General features: G+C 45.9%; 1 protein-coding gene across 9 annotated transcripts in view; it reads right to left on the reverse strand.

Moving 5' to 3' along the window:
- Positions 1 to 17,577, reverse strand: part of HDAC4 (histone deacetylase 4) — a 163,723-nt gene that overhangs the window by 11,742 nt on the left and 134,404 nt on the right. For all 9 annotated transcript variants that reach the window (XM_085065865.1, XM_085065866.1, XM_085065868.1 and 6 more), the window contains 8 exons: positions 15,964 to 16,097; positions 14,488 to 14,608; positions 11,598 to 11,644; positions 8,031 to 8,138; positions 7,768 to 7,823; positions 7,194 to 7,281; positions 6,453 to 6,572; positions 4,431 to 4,528 (listed from right to left, as the gene is read on the reverse strand). In XM_085065865.1, coding sequence (XP_084921991.1) covers positions 4,431 to 4,528; positions 6,453 to 6,572; positions 7,194 to 7,281; positions 7,768 to 7,823; positions 8,031 to 8,138; positions 11,598 to 11,644; positions 14,488 to 14,608; positions 15,964 to 16,097 — 772 coding nt within the window. The remainder of the gene's footprint in view (positions 1 to 4,430; positions 4,529 to 6,452; positions 6,573 to 7,193; positions 7,282 to 7,767; positions 7,824 to 8,030; positions 8,139 to 11,597; positions 11,645 to 14,487; positions 14,609 to 15,963; positions 16,098 to 17,577) is intronic.

The raw sequence follows: 17,577 nt of genomic DNA on the forward strand, positions 1-17,577 counted from the left end.
ATAACTGCACTTACTGAATGCTGGATGTATCCCTAGGGCAACCTGACCTGTTATTTCCCCACCCTAGGAACAGCTACCAGCCAGGATAACTTTCTACAGCAGGAATTGCAGTCATTTCACTCACATCCCAAAGCATGGACCTGTAAATACCTTCACACACATGAAAACCTCACTTTATTGAGTAAAATCATTACATGATGCTCTAAAAACAGAGCCCGGGGAGGCCTGTTCCATGCTGAGGTGGCTCAAGTGCTATCAGGACACTCATAAAAGCTCCCAGTTTTTGCCACAAGGATATTAAACAGCCACAAGACATCTGCCAGAGGCAGCAGAGCTGAGCTTGTGCCACCACCCTCCACAGAGTTCATTTTGAACGGAGCATTAACCTCTGCCAGGCACTGAGCAAACCCATCCTGACATTCCCACTGCCACCCCGGAGCAGGGACAGGCACTCAGACACAAAAAACTCCAAAAAAACCGAAACCCACACCTGCCAGCTTTATTTTTTTTCCCAACTATTTGCCACAGCAACCCCAGAGCCTCCTGCAATCTCCCTGCTGCCTATCTCTGCACACAGACACAGAAACCTCTGCAAGGAAAAGGATATAATTTTCCCCTAATCCACACAAAATTACAACAAGGAGTCTAAATTTTCTCCTCAACGACATGACTGCCCTCTCTATTTTGTCCTTGGGGGCTGATTCCAAAAGGAAGACAAAAGGGCACAGCTCTGCCTGGTGACTTTACAGTTTGGTGGAACCCACAGGCGCTTTTGGGAGAAATCACCTCCCTCACCACAGCCTGAGGCAGCAATTCCAGAGCAAGTGCAGCAGCCCAGAGGTTTATTTTCCCTGAGCTTTGAAGTGCTGCGGAGCTCTTTCATTTCTAACCCATGGAGAACTGCTCAAATAATCAGATTTTTTCCCCCTGAGTTATAATGCCGTGGGAGGTACTAGGATCTCAGTGGAAGTGTGGGATCACCAGAGCCACCCCAAACCTGCAGCCTCAAGCTGGGATCATGGATCCATAGGGATTCTTGGCCATGGGACACCTCATAGAGCACAGAATGGTTGGAATGGACCTTAAAGACCATCTCCCCACCCACCCAAAATCCCAAGCCAAACCCCGCTCTCCAACCCTCTCCTTTTCCCCGTGGCTCCCACCCAACCTCCCAAGAGCTGCTCTTGCTGCCACCTTCCTCCCAATTCCAGCACAAACACAGCATTCCACAGCCACAGCCACAGCCACAGCCACAGCTCTCTTTGAAAAAAAATTTAAAAAATCCAGTGTTTCTCCAAGATTCCATCTGTGGACAATGTTCTGGACACATCTCATCCAGCTTTTTGCTTTTTAAATTTCCCTTGTCCATGGATAAAACCAGCCCCTATGCTCAGATCCATCCCAGGGAAGCCAAACCCTCCACAGGAAACAAGGATTAAACTGCAAACAACCCCATGGCTTTGCCCTGCTGATGAGATTGTAAAAAAACCAGAAATTCAAATTATTGTCCAGGAGATAAGCAGTTCTGCCTGGAATTGGATCTTTTAAGGAATGGCTGAGGCAGCTGTAAAGTTATTCACTGAGGAATGAATATTCCTAACACTGAATACTCATTCAATCCATGTAGGACTTTTTAAAAAACAAGGAAACTGAAATTTCCTAAATTTCAGAGGCTTGTTTTGCTTGCCTAAAATGAATTAAATCCTTTTATTTGCCTGGTTCCAGCTGAGCTGAACAGCTCTACACGAGAGCAAGCTGATGGCTGCGAACAGCAAAACCTCCCCATTGTGTTCTGCAATCACTTGGGAGAGAGAAAAAAAAAAAATGCAATTTTAGATCTATTTTCCAGAAGGCTGAATGAACAATTTTTAGCCTGGCATTAGCCAATTCCCCAATTAAATGCCTAATAAACGACATGCAGATGAAACAATCCTACAGAGGATTATTTGGGGCTTTAAATGCCCAATTGCAGCAAGTAAATTAGTGAAACTTAGAAGGCTGAGCATATTTTAAATTTTAGAGTATATTTCCCACTCTTGGCCATATATACACATTTTATATATATTTTTATATATGCTAAGTATATATTTATATACATTAAGTGTATATATTTATATCAATGCATATATTTATGTATGTATTTTTATATGTAATGTATATTTCTATATATGTTATGGATATACAGGTTCATAAATGCTATATATTTTATATAGGCAAACTAAAAATGTTATCCACTGCTCCTCAGGCTAGTCAGCTTCCCGAAAATTCCTGTCTTTGTTTCTCCACAGTCATTTACTGTGTCAAAAGGGATTTGGAATTTGGGGATGAAATCGGCGTGGGGAGAGCATGAAATTGAAAATACAGCAACAACCGTTCCAGGCAAAACATCATCATCTCTTCCCCCTCCTCCTCGCTCCTGAAATGGTTTATGGATTGAAGGAAAAACCCAAATCCCCCCAAAATTGGTTCCTGAACTTTTTGAAAGTGGCAGGAAGAGGGAACTTCCAAGCACAGTCCTGGCTTTTCCTTCTGGTTTAGGTGTTTTAAATAAAAACGAACACGGAATCGATCTGTACGTGGAATTGTAACTGCAGAGGAAACCTCAGGATAGGGGGAAAAAATCCTCAGACACAACACAACTGCTGGAATCATCAGGAAAACTTCCCTGCAGCAAATTCAGAGGGAAACTCCTGCGGATAAAACATTTTAATTTCGCTAATTGCTGTTTCCGCGTAATAAGGAATCAGCCGGAGCCTTCCTGTTTCTCCTGCAGGTCTTTTAGCTAGGTTTGAGAGGATTGGGAGAGGCAAACAGGATTTCTGCTGGTGTAAAACATTAGGGAACGACATATCCTGGTCCAAAAAGCCCTCCGAGTTTTACAACTGTTTGTTTCTATAACTACGGAACAACAGCGGAGACATCGCGAACGTTCTGATGAGTTCAGGACTTTGGGAATGACATGCCCAGAGTTCTTCCCACTGAAGCTGAACACATTTCTGCCTGATCTGGGAAATCTGGGATTGCCCACATACTTGGGGGCTGAGTTCAGGCTCATGATGTGAGCTCCTGTCCTTTTTTTGGATGGAGCAAACTCACACTGAAACAGGTTTTCAGCGTGTGGTTTCACTAGGATTTATTTATTCCCTCATTTCTCTCATTTAGAAGGACAATTATCTCAGTTAGTTTCATTTCTCACATCCACATGCTGGCTGATTCTGAAATACAACAGCAAAAAATGAGGAGCATGCTGGTTATTTAAATCTGCTCATTTTACACAGAAAAAGGACTTTTTCCCCTAAAACCAGACAGGCATGTGAAGAGTTAAGGCTCAAAAAAAAAAAAAAAAAAGAAAAAGTCTATCAGTATCTTTGCCTAGCTCAAAGGATTTCCACTGATTCCTCTCCAGACTTCAAAGCCTCACAGTTTGGCATTCGGACTGGTTTGAATTAAAGCTCAGTTCTCCACTGCGAGTTTCCAAGTTCATGGTGAAAATGCCTCCTGCTTCTGGAGTTCATTATGGCCAATTTTCTTATCTTTTCTTCATCTTCGGTTTGATCCCCAGCAAATGCAACGTGGCATTCGATGGGGTGGAATAACAAGGTGCTGCCTTGAAGGCATGTATTGTCTCAAGGGGCTAAAGCAAGAAAAGAAGGGGGAAAAAAATAGGATATATGACCCATTCCCTTCACTTTCTAACTCTCGGGGGACTATAAATTGCAAACTTCAAAGCGTTATTTTACATTAAAATCAATAGAAAGATTTGGGGAGGGGGAGGGGAGGTGGGGGGGAAAAATGTTTTTCAAAGAAGCTGGTTAAGATTTAAAAAGGCCACTTGATAATGTATTATCATGGCCAAACTTGGCATAGGATGAGAAAAAAGCTTGTTGTTTAACTTATGGAAAAACTGAAGGTGTGCACATGGGGCAGGAGAAGCATCCCTCGGCTCCCCAAAAACTCCCCAAATTAAGAAATGGCTGGCAAATGCCTCACTGTGCAGCCCTGAGCCTTTTCCAGGAGCCTGGAATCTCCATTAATATTTGATGTCACTGAGTCCCCAGCTCCAGGTTCTCTGCCTAATGAAGAGATCCATCTTGGAGACTGCTGGGACAGCCAGGCTTCCCCTCTGGAGCAAAGTGCTGCCTTCCTGGGCCAGAAGTGAGACAAACTTGATGTTATTTTAAATTGTGTGTGCTCTCTGGAGGCTTTTTTAATGGCAGAATGAAGAGGGGGGAAAAGGCTCTTTTTGCTCAGTGTAACAATGTAACAGGGAAGAAGAGCAGAAAATAATGCTCTCAGATTTAATGCCATTCCTTGAAGGTGATATTCCAGAAATTCGCATCCCATGTTCTGGCAAGCATCTGTCTGTCTGCCTGAATTGAAGTCACCAGAGGTGAAAAATACCATTTGTGAGAGGGAAAATTCAATAGTACCTGAAAGCAGTTAAATATTCCGTGTCTCCCATGGGCGGATCCAGGCCACCAGTAAATGCCATGTTAACGTTGAAACCAACCCCTGCTCCTGTGCCAACCTGGAAAAGGGAAATGGGACTTTTAATCAGCCAATTCTGGCTGCCTTGATGTTCTCCCAGCTGAATATTCAACAGTACATTCAATAGTGAGGTCGATTTTTCCTGAAATGAGAGGGAAAATAAAGCTCCTGCATGCTCAGATCCTTTTTGGAGATGAGGACAAGTGGGGTTTGACGGCTGCTCACCCAAAAAAACCACCCCCTTATCAACTGGATCTTCATTTTTTGCAGCAGAGTATGCTACATGTAATGCCTTTCCCATCATTCATTTTCAGCTTGATTCAGAAGCATATTTTGTATTTCATTACTGTTGCAACTGGGGGAAAAGGCATATTTTAATCAGAGTGAGCTCCCCCTCTGCTGGGGAAAAATAGGATTCACAGAGAAGGGATTTTGGCTGCTTGAGGGATATGTGGGTGGGAGATGAAAATACATCCTTCTCCTTGCTTGTACTGCAAATGTCCCCATCTGCCCTGCCTGCAACTACCTGAGAGAGGGGAAAATTGAAAAATAAACCAGAGGTTTCCAGCCTTTTTTTTTTTGCCAAGAAGGTCTTTGCATATGAAAAAAAAATAATGTAAAAGTGCAAATGAATGTGTTACACAATGCACAGCTGGATAAAACTGCATGGCTTTTATTGCATATTATTCCTTGTACTGGTGCAAATATTTTTGGTAGAAAAACACAGGGGTAGGTGTTCATCTATCCACGGTGGGTTATTTATTCATTGTTGGCTTAAATCAAACTTGTTTTGTATCCTTTCTTTCATTTGGTCTAAAATGACACGTCTGAAAATGTCTTTTTGTAAACCAGATTACTAAAAAGCAGGAATTAAGCCTGGTACAAAGGGCTGTTCATCGCTTCAGCAGGGTGATGGAGCAGCATCATGTCACATTGAAGTTTCTTTAGTGATCCAAATGGAAACATTGATGTTTTCCAATTCAGAAAATGTACAATTAACACGGAGGAACTCCTGGAGTTTTCAGATGTCACCTGGAGTGTCTCAGAGCACTCCATGTATTCCATAAAATTTCCCTTCACCAAATCACTCTGAGGGATCATATTTCTTGCCAGCATAGAGGGAAAGGAAGGATGCATCCATCCAGAGCTCATGGAGAGAAGGCTCTCTCCACTGCTGCAGGCTCCGAGGAGACCACCAGGAAAAGTGGATTTGGTCCAGCAGAGTCTGCAACAGGTCCTCAAATCCCAAAATTTAGGGTGTAGAGGTGCAGTATTGGTGGTGGTGAGTGATGTCTGGGCAGGGCCAGGAGATGGGGAGCTGGAGAAGGAAGGAAGGGCCAGGAGAAAGAGATGTGGAGAAGGGAGGGCCAGGAGAAGAGGAGGTGGAGAAGGAAGGGCCAGGAGGAGAAGTGGAGAAGGGGAGGTGGAGAAGGAAGAGCTAGAAGAAGGGGAGGAGGAGAAGGAGAGGTGGAGAAGGGGAGGTGGAGAAGGGGAGGTGGAGAAGGAAGGGCCAGGAGAAGGAGAGGTGGAGAAGGAAGGGCCAGGAGAAGGAGAGGTGGAGAAGGGGAGGTGGACAGGCTCCATGGCTGTGCCAGAAAAACCGAGCGCGGGTGGTGCAGCCATGGACAATCTGTTCCTTCTGCATCCAAGCATCCAAGGAACAACTCCTGCTGAGGAATGGGAAATCCTGAGCAGGACACGGAGTGCTGGGACAGCTGGCTCCTCTGGAACAGGTTGTCCCATAAAGGCTGGAGAGCTTAACTGCAGTGACTCATTTACTGCTTGTCAGCCAAGCGCTGCCCGCGGCTGTCAGGGCTTGGATGGGAACACACCAACCCGGGAGCTGTGCTCCCAAAGGAACCCTGAGAAGGTGGCAGGAGCTCTCTCTGAGTCTGGCAGGAGTTCCCCAGGATTCTGGGATCCTCTCAGGCTTGGAGGGATGCTGTGCTGATCCATGAGCTCACCTCATCCGGAGCGCCGCTGCCTGGGAAGAAGTTGCCGTCGTCGTAGCGATGTAGTGAGATGTAAAGAACGTTGGGGTCGTTGTAGAAGGCTTGCTGAGTACCATTCCCGTGGTGGACATCCTGCAGGGACAGGGAGCATAGTAGGGAGGGTCATCCCTCAGTAAAAACACGGATTGAAGGCGTCAGTTTGGGATTTGAAGGGGTTTGATGCAAATAAAGCTCTGTTAAAGGTCAGGTTAAACAACATCAGCCATGGGCAGATTCCCTATTGAGTTGTGTGGTGCACAAACACAACTCAATAGTATTCAGGTATTCAAAATTCCCCTTCCTGACAGGAAAAACAGGTGAGAAGTGAGGAAAAAAAATGTCCACCCAGTAGGTCCAAAAGACAAATAAATCCATTTCAACTTGTGGGTTTAACCTGCGGGTGATTTGTGGCAGCAGAATCAAAACTTTTGGCTGATATCCAGTCACTCCAATGCCTTCCCATAAAATCTATTTAAAAAATAAAACTCTATATATTTCCAAAGCAGAATCCCAAAGAAGCCCTTATTTTTATTTGAAAACGGGGGGCCCTTTAAGAACTTTTTCTCAAATTAAAACACTTTTACTCAATTAAAAACCCAAATTTCGGCTTGCAGACCACAGGCAACAAGTTTTTCACTGACTCACAGAGTTTGCCCTTGCAAGAAGAAACCCACTCAGAATAATCCCAAGGGGACAGAAGAGGCATTTACTCACCCAGTCCACGATGAGGATTTTGCTCACGTTGAGCCTTTGCTGGAGCAGCTTGGCTGCGATTGCCACCGAGTTAAAATAGCAGAAACCCCTGGAAAAGGGAGACAAGGGGAGAAGTGAGGTGCTAATTATAGCTTTCCATGGTCCTAGTGCATCCATCACCTAGCTGGAACACAGGAGGAAAGAATTCCTTCTGCTGTCACTCTTCTTTCCTCCCTGGGAACATGGAATGGTTTGTGGTGGGAGGGACCTTGAAGCTCATCTTGTTTCACAGGTAGGGACATCTTCCACTAGATCCACTTCCCACTGGAAGTGCTGAATTCCACCAGCAGGTATTCCCTGGGGAAAACAGGGAATGTCCCACAACTGCCCAAACCCACTGCAAGGAGAGGCTGGAATGCTGATTCCTGCCAAAAAACCTGAAAGCACCGAACAGGATCACACCCCAGTCCACAGGATTTGGGGAGCTTTGAGCACAATGCATCTCATCTAGCAATAACCAGAAATTCTGCAGTGATAACCTAATAGAACTCCTTTGGAATTTCCACTGGATGAAGCCAACAAAGCCCATACTCACATGGGTGTGCTCTCCTCTGCATGGTGACCTGGGGGCCGCACGACAGCAAATCCATTCTGCACAAAGAGGAGGGAAAGGAAAAGGTCAGAGGGACAAAAATATGGATGCAGAGGTGGCAGCCAGAAGCCTTAACCCTGCTTGGGAGCTATGGAGTCGCTCTGGATGGTTTCCTCACAAGGTCACAGTGGTGGGTGATGCTTTGTGGAGGGGGAAGGAGACCTGGAGGCGCCCAGAGCCCAGCTGAGGGTTATTTTCACACCAACCTTCAGCTCTCCCGTGGCCACTTTGAACACCAGCTCGATGACACAGCCCACGGCCAGGCGGGCAGCGCCCGACGAGTGCACCTCGTTCCAAATGGTGTCACTGTCGACCTGTGGGGACACAAAGTGACCTGGTTAGGAGCAGTGAGAGCAGCCAGGAACCAAGAGAGCCCTGCTTTATAGAGACATCGCTCACATGGAGTGACAGGACAAGGGAAATAGATTTGAACTGAAAGGCAGTGGGGTTATTTAGGATATGGGGAAGGAATTGTTCCCTGTGAGGGTGGTGAGGCCCTGGCCCAGAGAAGCTGGGGCTGCCCCTGGATCCCTGGCAGTGTCCAAGGCCAGGCTGGACAGGGCTTGGAGCAACCTGGGATAGTGGAAGGTGTCCCTGCTCATGGCAGGGGTTGGAATAAGACATCCTTAAGCTCCCTTCCAAACCAAACCATTCCGTGATTACATGATTCCGTGACCATGGAATCAGTATTTCTCTTTAACTGCTGCAGGAAACTGATCCTAGATGAAATAGAAAGCTTTGTGAAACAATTCAGCGATCCTTTCAAATAAAAAAACCCATCCACAATAAAGAAGGATGTTCAGTGATGGGCGTTTAAAAGACTGACAGCAGCTTCCCTGGGGAACCATGAGCTCACCCAACCTGGCAGCAGAACTTCAGTATCCAGCGCTGACTGAACAAATTTGCTTCAAGGCTAAGTATCTGACAGAACCACCCTATTTACCCCCTAAAAATGTGCAATCAGGACACCCTGCAGGCATGCCTGTGTTGTTGTTATTCCAGATCATGACACCAGAAAAAAGGGACATTCCTCAACAGGAAGCATCACTGGCTATTTTTCGCATATTACTCTGCCTTGAGTGTATTTGTGGAAACAATGGCAAGAGGGAGAGGTGGAAACGAAGAGAGTATTTGCTGTGTCTGGAGACACCAGTGCCCCACAGAGGACTGATCCACCTCCTTCCCAGCCAGGCTGAAACCATGACTGGAAATGATTCCAGCTCTGTGATCATGGATGGTTTCTGGTAGCATCTACCCCAAAGATGCTTTGGAAGCCACAGTAAACGAAGAAAGCACTTGGAGAACTCCAAAAAGCCATCTCTAACCCATCTCTGAGCAGATCCAACCCATTTTTCTTGATCTTTGGAAGAAAACGCCTCAGGGCACCAGTAGGGAAGAGCTTCCCTTCCTGCCTGGACACAGCGAGTTCAGGGCTCCTTCCATGGCTGCAAGATTGCAGAGGAACATCTTCATTCCCTGTGAGGCACCAGGGGAATGGAAACACCAAACACCCCAATTCCCATGTCTTGAGGGGCCAGCAGACCCTCAGATGGCTGTTGGGGCCAGTTTTTCCCATGAAATAGATGGGATTCTTCAGTGCCAGAGCCAAGCACTGCCACATCCAGGCCCCTGCAGGAAACCAGGCTTGTTCCAGCAGCTTTCCAGGCAGCACGAGGAGGGTAAGACAGAGAGGATTTGCAGTGACTTCCTTCCTTTAACAAAAACTCCAGGTTTTTATTAATATCCACGATGAGGCTCCTACTCACACTATAAATTCCTCCTACTCACACTCTAAACTCTCCTATCCACTAATATGCAGCTATTCCAGAATAAAATGAGCTTCTTACAAAAGATTTCTGTTACTCTCCTGTTTCCTTAAGCTGAAAAGCTACACAGGTAGGAAATTAAGCACCAGGGCAGGCAGACACAGGTTGTACCAGAGCTCCAGACCCTGCAAAGTGAAAGAATTCTGCTCTTCCCTCAGAGGAAGACACCCAACCATGCCTCCTCCTGCTCTCAATTAAATAATCCTCACATTTTGTTCCTCTGACTCGCTAATTAGCTCCTCCTCATTTCCATTCCACAGGAGTCCTTTCCCTGATCTCTGCTCTGCAAGAACTTACTCTGCTGGAGCAGTTAAAATCCTTGATAGACTCTAATCAAAGCCCTTTGCACCCAAAAATAGAATCACCTAGTCTGGAGAAAATCAACAACACAAGCACCTCTTCTTAAAGATATTTAGATATTTTTGGAACACGTGCAGAAAAATGATGCAGAGCCTCAGATATTTTTAGAACGTGCACAGCAAGATACTACACAGAAAAGAAAACAAATTTGTCAGCCATCCTAAAGTCGAGCCTTTGAGTGTTTTGTAGAATTTGGATACAAGAGTGCTGGGATGTGCTGCAGGAAAAGAACCTTGTTTCAAAGCTTTCCAGCCCATGATTTCACACAGCACCCTCAGCTCCTGAATTCCAATCATCAGCCATCATTCAGCTTTATCTTGCTCCAGTATAAACCCAAAAGAGGACCTGTCCCACATTATTTTACTGGTTTTTTTTTTAATTTGAGGGGTTTTTTTTCTTTCCTTTTGACTTAATGGCATCACGTTTGCCCCCTAAAAACTATTTGGCAAACAAGGGGGGATGGCTTCCCACTGAGAGAGGGCAGGGTTGGATGGTATATTGGGAAGAAATTCTTCCCTGTGAGGGTGGAGAGGCCCTGACCCAGGTTTTGCTGATAGTATTGCGAAAATACCACACCAAAACCAGTAAATATTCAGCATTGAGGGTCTGTGGAGACAACTGAGCAGCAAGTTCCCTGCAAACCCTACCTTTATTGGGAGCATATCAGTAATACCAGCACTGAGGCGTTTCCTGCCCTGATTTGGGATTTAATGCAAGACTTCTGGGCCCGTGCTGGGCTCAGACACTGTCTCTACTTGTTACCATTCAGTCTTCATTTGCAAATGATAATTTTTTTTTTTTTTTTTTTGCTTTGAATGGCACGCCTGACTGCAGGGCAGAGTAAATCCAAACCTTTTAAGCTCTAGCCAAAAATTTGCCATGAATTAGGCGACTGCAGCATATTTACAATACAAAATAAAATATCTCCACGAGTGGCGGTACGAATAAACGACGATTATTCTCTCTCTTTTTTTTTTTTTTTTTCTTTTTTTCTGACGGGATAATTTTCAAAGCAGCGATTTTGCAAAGACTCAGGAAGAAAACAATTTTGTTTCATTTCCATAACAGAATCCAGACCTTGAAAATTCAACCTCACGAGCTACAATTATGCAGCAGAACTACCACTGTGAATTTTCAAACACAATGCCTTTTATTGTCTCTTCTCATTCTTTTCCCCTTCCTGTTCTCCACGATTTTCTGTCCTGTCACCCTCCACAGAAACTCTGGAGCAGAAAGCATGACTTGAAAGGGAAACTTTTAAGCTTTCAGGCTTCAAAGGAAAACAAGAAAAACCTTCAAAACAAGGTATTTGGGGTTGGGGATTTTTTTGGCTTTATGGGAACAAACAACAACAAAAAGTCTGATTATCTGGAAATTTGACAGCTGAAAAGCAACGTTCAGCTTTTCCACGAGGGATGGAGGAGCATTTCAGTTCCCTCCTTGAGAATCCACAAGGAGCTGGAGATCTGGTGGCAATTAGCCACTCGATGGAATGCAAAGCAGGCGATTTTTTTGGGTTTTTCCATGACCCAGGGGAGCGGGGAGAACAAACAGGACATTATTGACACATGAAAGGGAGGTACTCACCCCGACACCACCGCAAGGCAGCCTGACAAACATCGACGTTAGGGAACCTGCGGCGGGACAAAGAATGCACCCCGTCAGTCAGAAAGGCAAAAGGCACAAGATTTTGGGGCAAATTTTGTAGCAAACCTTTCCACAACCTTTCCAAGAACAGGAACACAGGCTGGGGTTTCCTTCCCCTTTCCATCCTTTCTGATTTTTTGGGATGCACACAGCCAGCCTCAGTACAAAACACAGACAATGTGCACACTTGTCTGTAAATCACTCGTTTTTATGCAAGGTTTGGGTGCTGTCTGATGTTTCAAGACTATAAATGATGAAGCTGCCGCCAACAATCACTCAGTGTGTCTTCTCAGATGAACACTTTAACCCCTTCCAACTAAAAGAGGATGGGAAATCATGAAAACACCCCAATTATCACTCATCTGCAGTTATTAGATGACTTCGGAGAGCATGGGCTTCATAAAAGAGGAAGGCAGAAAAACAAACCAGTGGCAAGCAAAGGAAAAGAACACGTGTTTTGACTGAAATAGCAAAACCAACAAGGAGAATTTGAGAAAAACTGAGAAAACCATCTGCAGGGCTAATTTTGGAGCTGTAGGAAATGTAACATCACTTTCTGGGCTCGTGTGTGAGCAAATTATCCTCCATTCAGAATTCTGTGGGGCCCTGAGCAACCTGGTCCGGTGGGAGGTGTCCCTGCCCATGGCAGGGGATGGAATGGGATGGGCTTCAAGGTCCATTCCCACCCAAACCATTTGGAATTCTGTTCCTGAAAGAGGAGTTAATGCATCTGGATTAATCCAAGCTCAAAGAGAGATGCACTCCTTGATTAGATCCACATGCAAGTTCTTCGATCATCCTGTCTGGGACCTCCTGTCACATCTCTCGCTGCTAATCCACCCATTATGTTGATATTTATCTTCTTGACAACAGTTTATGATTGTCATAAATTGTTAAAAATTAAAAGCGGCGTTATTTGTCTAGGTTTCAACCTGTCCAACAGGTTCCAAGTCTTTCCACTGTCCAGGCACAGATGGACTCATAAAGAGGGCAGGCTGAGATGGGATATTGGGAAGGAATTGTTCCCTGTGAGGGTGGGCAGGCCCTGGCACAGGGTGCCCAGAGAAGCTGTGGCTGCCCCTGGATCCCTGGCAATGTCCAAGGCCAGGCTGGACAGGGCTTGGAGCAACCTGGGATAGTGGAAGGTGTTCCTGCTTGTGGCAGGGGGTGGAATGGGATGAGATTTAAGGTTCCTTCCAACCCAAACCATTCTGGGATTCTGTGATTCCACGAAGGCACATCCCCCTCATCATTTGCAGAAGCCTAACAAGAAACATCCTGTGTCCTGAAAAGCCTTTCAAGCTTTTCCCTTTTAGGCTGAGGTTTCTCAGGCTTTTTCTTCCTCAGAGACCCATCAAAGGTGAAGAGTTTACAGAGTCATCAGACACCTGCCAAGGCACTCAGCCCTAACCAAGTTCCATTTGCATCCCTAAACCTCACACAGAGCTTTGCCCTCAGCCTCCAAACCTGCCCTAAATCCACCCTCTAACGTGTTAAAAAGAACCCCACAAAGCTGGTGTGTAAATTTAAAAGCCTTTTAAACTCCCAACAGGGCAAGGATGGCTGAAGAAGGGGTTTTTTACAGGCATGTTCCCCTCTCCACATGGAGCTTTTTCCTGATATCCTCGCTCAGGTCCTGCCCTGTGGAAGCCACCAAGAGAGCTCTTAACTGAGCTACAGGACATCCCTTTCTTCTGGAGATCCTTGGGGACCTGACCTCCTGCAGCTCCAGGGCTTTCCTGCAAGTTCTATCCAAACAGGGAATGTTTTGTGCTGGAAAGCCCTCAAGTGCTAGAATTTCTCTTCTCTCTAGGATTAAACTCGATCTCTACAGACACTTTAAAATGAGTGATTAAAGCCACAGGGGGCACAGAACTACAGGAGCAGAGGCAGAGCAAGAGCTGCTTCCCCCACAGGTTCTCTCCAGAAACCATCAGGAACTGTTCAGCAGTTTGGGTATTCCCAAATAAATACTATCCAAATAAACTGCATCTCCAAAGGCATCTGTGGGACTGGTGAGACAGATCGTGCCAAGAGTCCAGGAGGGAGTGGAAAAATATCCTGAGAGAATCTTCTCAGATCTCCCAGGGAAGATTTACCAGCCCTAACTTCGGGCTGATGGTTTTCCACTCCCCAGCACATGACATCATAAATTCCTGGAAGTTTACATCCTAATGGAGCCATCATTCAGCTGGAGGTGTCTACTTTTGGGTCCTCTGGCTTTAAAGAGGTGGGAAGTGAGCTATAAATCCAGCGCTAATTGCATGTTTAACTACTGCCTAATGGCTTCCCTCGCTGGGAGCTCATGAACACACTGAGCAAAATCTTTCCAGCTCCTCTGCTGTGGCCACTCCATCACGCAGGCCACGGAGTTAATCCTCTTTTTATATCATCCAAAGTCAGGCTAATCCCAAAATAAACTTTCTCAACGTCTACGTTCCAGAACTGTCTTTTTTTTCCCTTTTTTTTTTTTTTGCTGATCCCCACGTGAGAGCTTCCCAAATTGCCCCTCCTGCAGCCTACTGCTGCAAAAATGCAGGAAGCAAAGGGAGGTAGGTGATGATGACTCCATGGAGGTGCTAAATCCATGTGGTTTGGTCACCTGGAGGGGTTGGTTATCTCAAAATCCATCCTTTAGGAATTTGGCTGGGAGAATATCTGTATTTCACAACAGACATGGCCCTGTTTCAGGAAGATCTGGTCTCCAGTGGAAGGGATAAACAATCCTATTCCAAATTATCCATCCAAAACTTGGGAGCCCCAACATCTCACCCTTCACGCTGCCGAGCCAGGGGGTCAGGAAGGGGAATTTCCCCCCAGGGAATGATACCTAGAAGCTTCTTGCTGTCCAGTTTCTGCCTGTTCAGAGGGTTTGTGCCATAGAGCAGCGTGTGAGCTTCTGAGTGAACCGTCTGCAGCTCCTCCAGAGTCGCTTTCCTGCCGCGGATGCACTGCAAGGGGAAAGGGAAAAGGGGGTGAAATCACTGCTTGATTCTCACTGAAGAGCTCTTCTGCTCCCTTAGCAAGGTATCAAGACAGAGAGCAAAACGCTGAAATGTGGAAAAATTCAGGTTTTGGGTTAATCCCTTACTCACAACGTTTATTTGATTGACAGAGAAAGTTATTTTAGATTTGTTCAGGTTAAAGAAGGAAACCTGAAGACAGGTGCTGGCAGGAGGTGGTGGGGATGAAGGAAAGGTAAGCAGAGAGATAAGATTTTCCATCCAGAAATGGCAGGGGAAGAGCTTGAAGGAAGCCAGCAGGGAACTAAAGCAGAAACCTCATTATCCTGTATTTAGCATTTTTGGATAAAAGGAAGAATCTGGTGAGGCTGAAAGTCACCAACGGCCAGGAGGGAAATGCAGCTGGAAAGCAGGTGAAGATCAACAAAAGCTCCCATCTTGAGAGCAACCAAAAGTACCAAGTTCAGCACGGAAATTTAGGAAAATAAATTTTCCTTAAGGAAATTAACAGGAAATTAGGGCCAATAATACTTGCCTGGAATCGTACAGTGAGGAACTTATACATCAGAGAACATCTGTAACACCCACAGAGGAGGCAAGGCAACTGGCAATTAGGTTTTTTGGCCCCAAATAAACCCAAAATTTGATTAAAGGGATATTCACAGACAGAGCCAGGTTTGAAAGGGATAAATGAGCACAGGACAGGGAAATGTAGGCAATGGCAATGCTGCCACCACGTGGATGTCTCATCTGATGGCTTGGAAATATTTCCAGCCAGATCGTGACATTGCTGAAATATTTATTTATATGAGGGATTCAGACCCCTCAGATGCTCCAAGAATTTATAAACTCACACTTATACCCCTATTTATCACCACTGCTGTTAGCTAGAACTAATAACTACCAAAAAATCTTTCTTATTAATCTTCATTCTTTCTAATTAACACCTAAGCTTTTCTCTTTGTTTGCTCGCTCTTAAAATACATCAAATAAATCTAATTTAACCTCTAGTGATGGCATGGTGCTCAGTGCCACCCTCCTGCCCTCACTCCTGTCACTGTATTAACCACTGCTTATTAAAGAGTATTAAAAATGTCATTAGACCATAGAAAAGTTGCTGCTCCATGGTTTTTGCTGGAATAAATGGTGGGGTAATGAATGAGAGGGTTACATCATGTCTTGCTCTTTTCTTTGGCATAATAGTAATAATAATAGTAATAATAATAACATTAACAATGTAATAATAATTAAAATAATTTGAAAATAATTTTAATTAATAAAATTAATTAATTTAAAAATAAATTTACAACCAGTGATGTGGCCTTTGCTGGTGTTTGCCTCACCTCACACTTGCCCCGCAGCCCCGTCTCCTGGAGCCTGGACCAGATGCTCTGGATTCTGCCTGCGTGCTCTGGGTGGCTGTTGGTATTTCCACAGGTACACTGGTGCTTCAGCATCAACGTGTCGTACACAAGGCCTGTGGCAGAGGGGATAAAATTGCTTTCAGGTAAAAAAAAAAAAAAAGGTAAAAAAATTGACAAGTTATATGGGAAAAAAGCGTATTTTGCATTTTAGCTCTAGGTCTAAACCATATGTTCAACCAGGAGCCTCAAGGAATTGAAAAACCAAAGCTGCATCCATCCTGTCCCATGGAAATCCATGGAAAAAGGGATGTGGAAAAGAAATGGGCACCAACATGATGGCGGCAGGAGGAGGTGACACCTGCGAGTGCAGAGTGCCAGCACAGGAATGGGATGTGGGACTTTTCCACTGGCTGCCAAAACAGCTCCAGGTCTTGGGATTAAAACCCAGAAGGAACAAGTGGTTAGCAGGCCCGGTGTCTCCCAAAGCAGCTCGTGCTGAAGCCTCTGCATGGCAGTAATTTGCTAATTAAGGCCATTAGCACCCACTTGGACATCGTGTTGCTTCATCTGCGAGCAAAAGACAGGAAGTCAAATGTTTAAATCCACCTTCAGCCAGAAGCTCCAGAAAACAGAATAAAAGTGGTTGGTTTGGGATTTTTTCCCCCCAATAAAAAGGTTTCTTGGAGGGAATATCTGTATGAAAATTGATCCAAGGGCTGGAGCTCCACTGCTGGGAGAGCTGGAGGTGTTCAGCTGGAGAAGAGAAGGATCCAGGGAGACTTCAGAGCTCCTTCCAGGGACTACAGGGGCTCCAGGAGAGCTGGAGAGGGATTGAGGACAAGGGATGGGGAGACAGGAAAAGGGAATGGCTTCCCACTGCCAGAGGGCAGGGCTAGATGGGATACTGGGAAGGAATTGTTCCCTGTGAGGGTGGGCAGGCCCTGGCACAGGGTGCCCAGAGAAGCTGTGGCTGCCCCTGGATCCCTGGCAGTGTCCAAGGCCAGGCTGGACAGGGCTTGGAGCAACCTGGGATAGTGGAAGATGTCCAGATTTAAAACCAGATAACCCTCCAGATCCTTTCCAACCCGAGGTTTTCCATGATTCCTACAGAATCCAAAGGTCTTGATGAGAACCCAAAGCCTCTGAAGGCAGCAGTGGCAGGAGCCATTCCCAGCTCAAGCACAGACACTCGGCACAATCTGGGAGCTCCGAGGGGCTTGCAGGAACAGCCTGGACCTGCAGTGGAGCTGAGGCTGTGCCCCTGCACGTTCCCAGGCCTGGCTCCAGCTGCAATCCCACTGCTGGCTGGCTGTGGCTATGCTGTGCCACCGGCAATCTTGGCTCCCCTCCCTGGCCCCGACCCTCGCAGGTCCCCAGCCCCAGGGGAGGTGTCTGGCAGCTCCTTGCTCTGCTGTAGGTGAGTGCAAAGGGAAGAAATGCCCCCCAGCAGCCAAACCAGGTTGTAGGGAGAGAACACAGCCCTGCTAATTGGCTGCCCTCGGGTCGGCCAAGGTTCACTCGGAGGGAAGTTCACTTGCAGAGCTCAGCAGAGCTCGCCCAGGTTTGATTCACAGCATCAAACACCACCAGGAG

The sequence above is a fragment of the Lichenostomus cassidix genome, chromosome 7 (assembly GCF_008360975.1).
Source record: "Lichenostomus cassidix isolate B80296 chromosome 7, HeHo_3.0, whole genome shotgun sequence".
NCBI lineage: Eukaryota > Metazoa > Chordata > Aves > Passeriformes > Meliphagidae > Lichenostomus > Lichenostomus cassidix.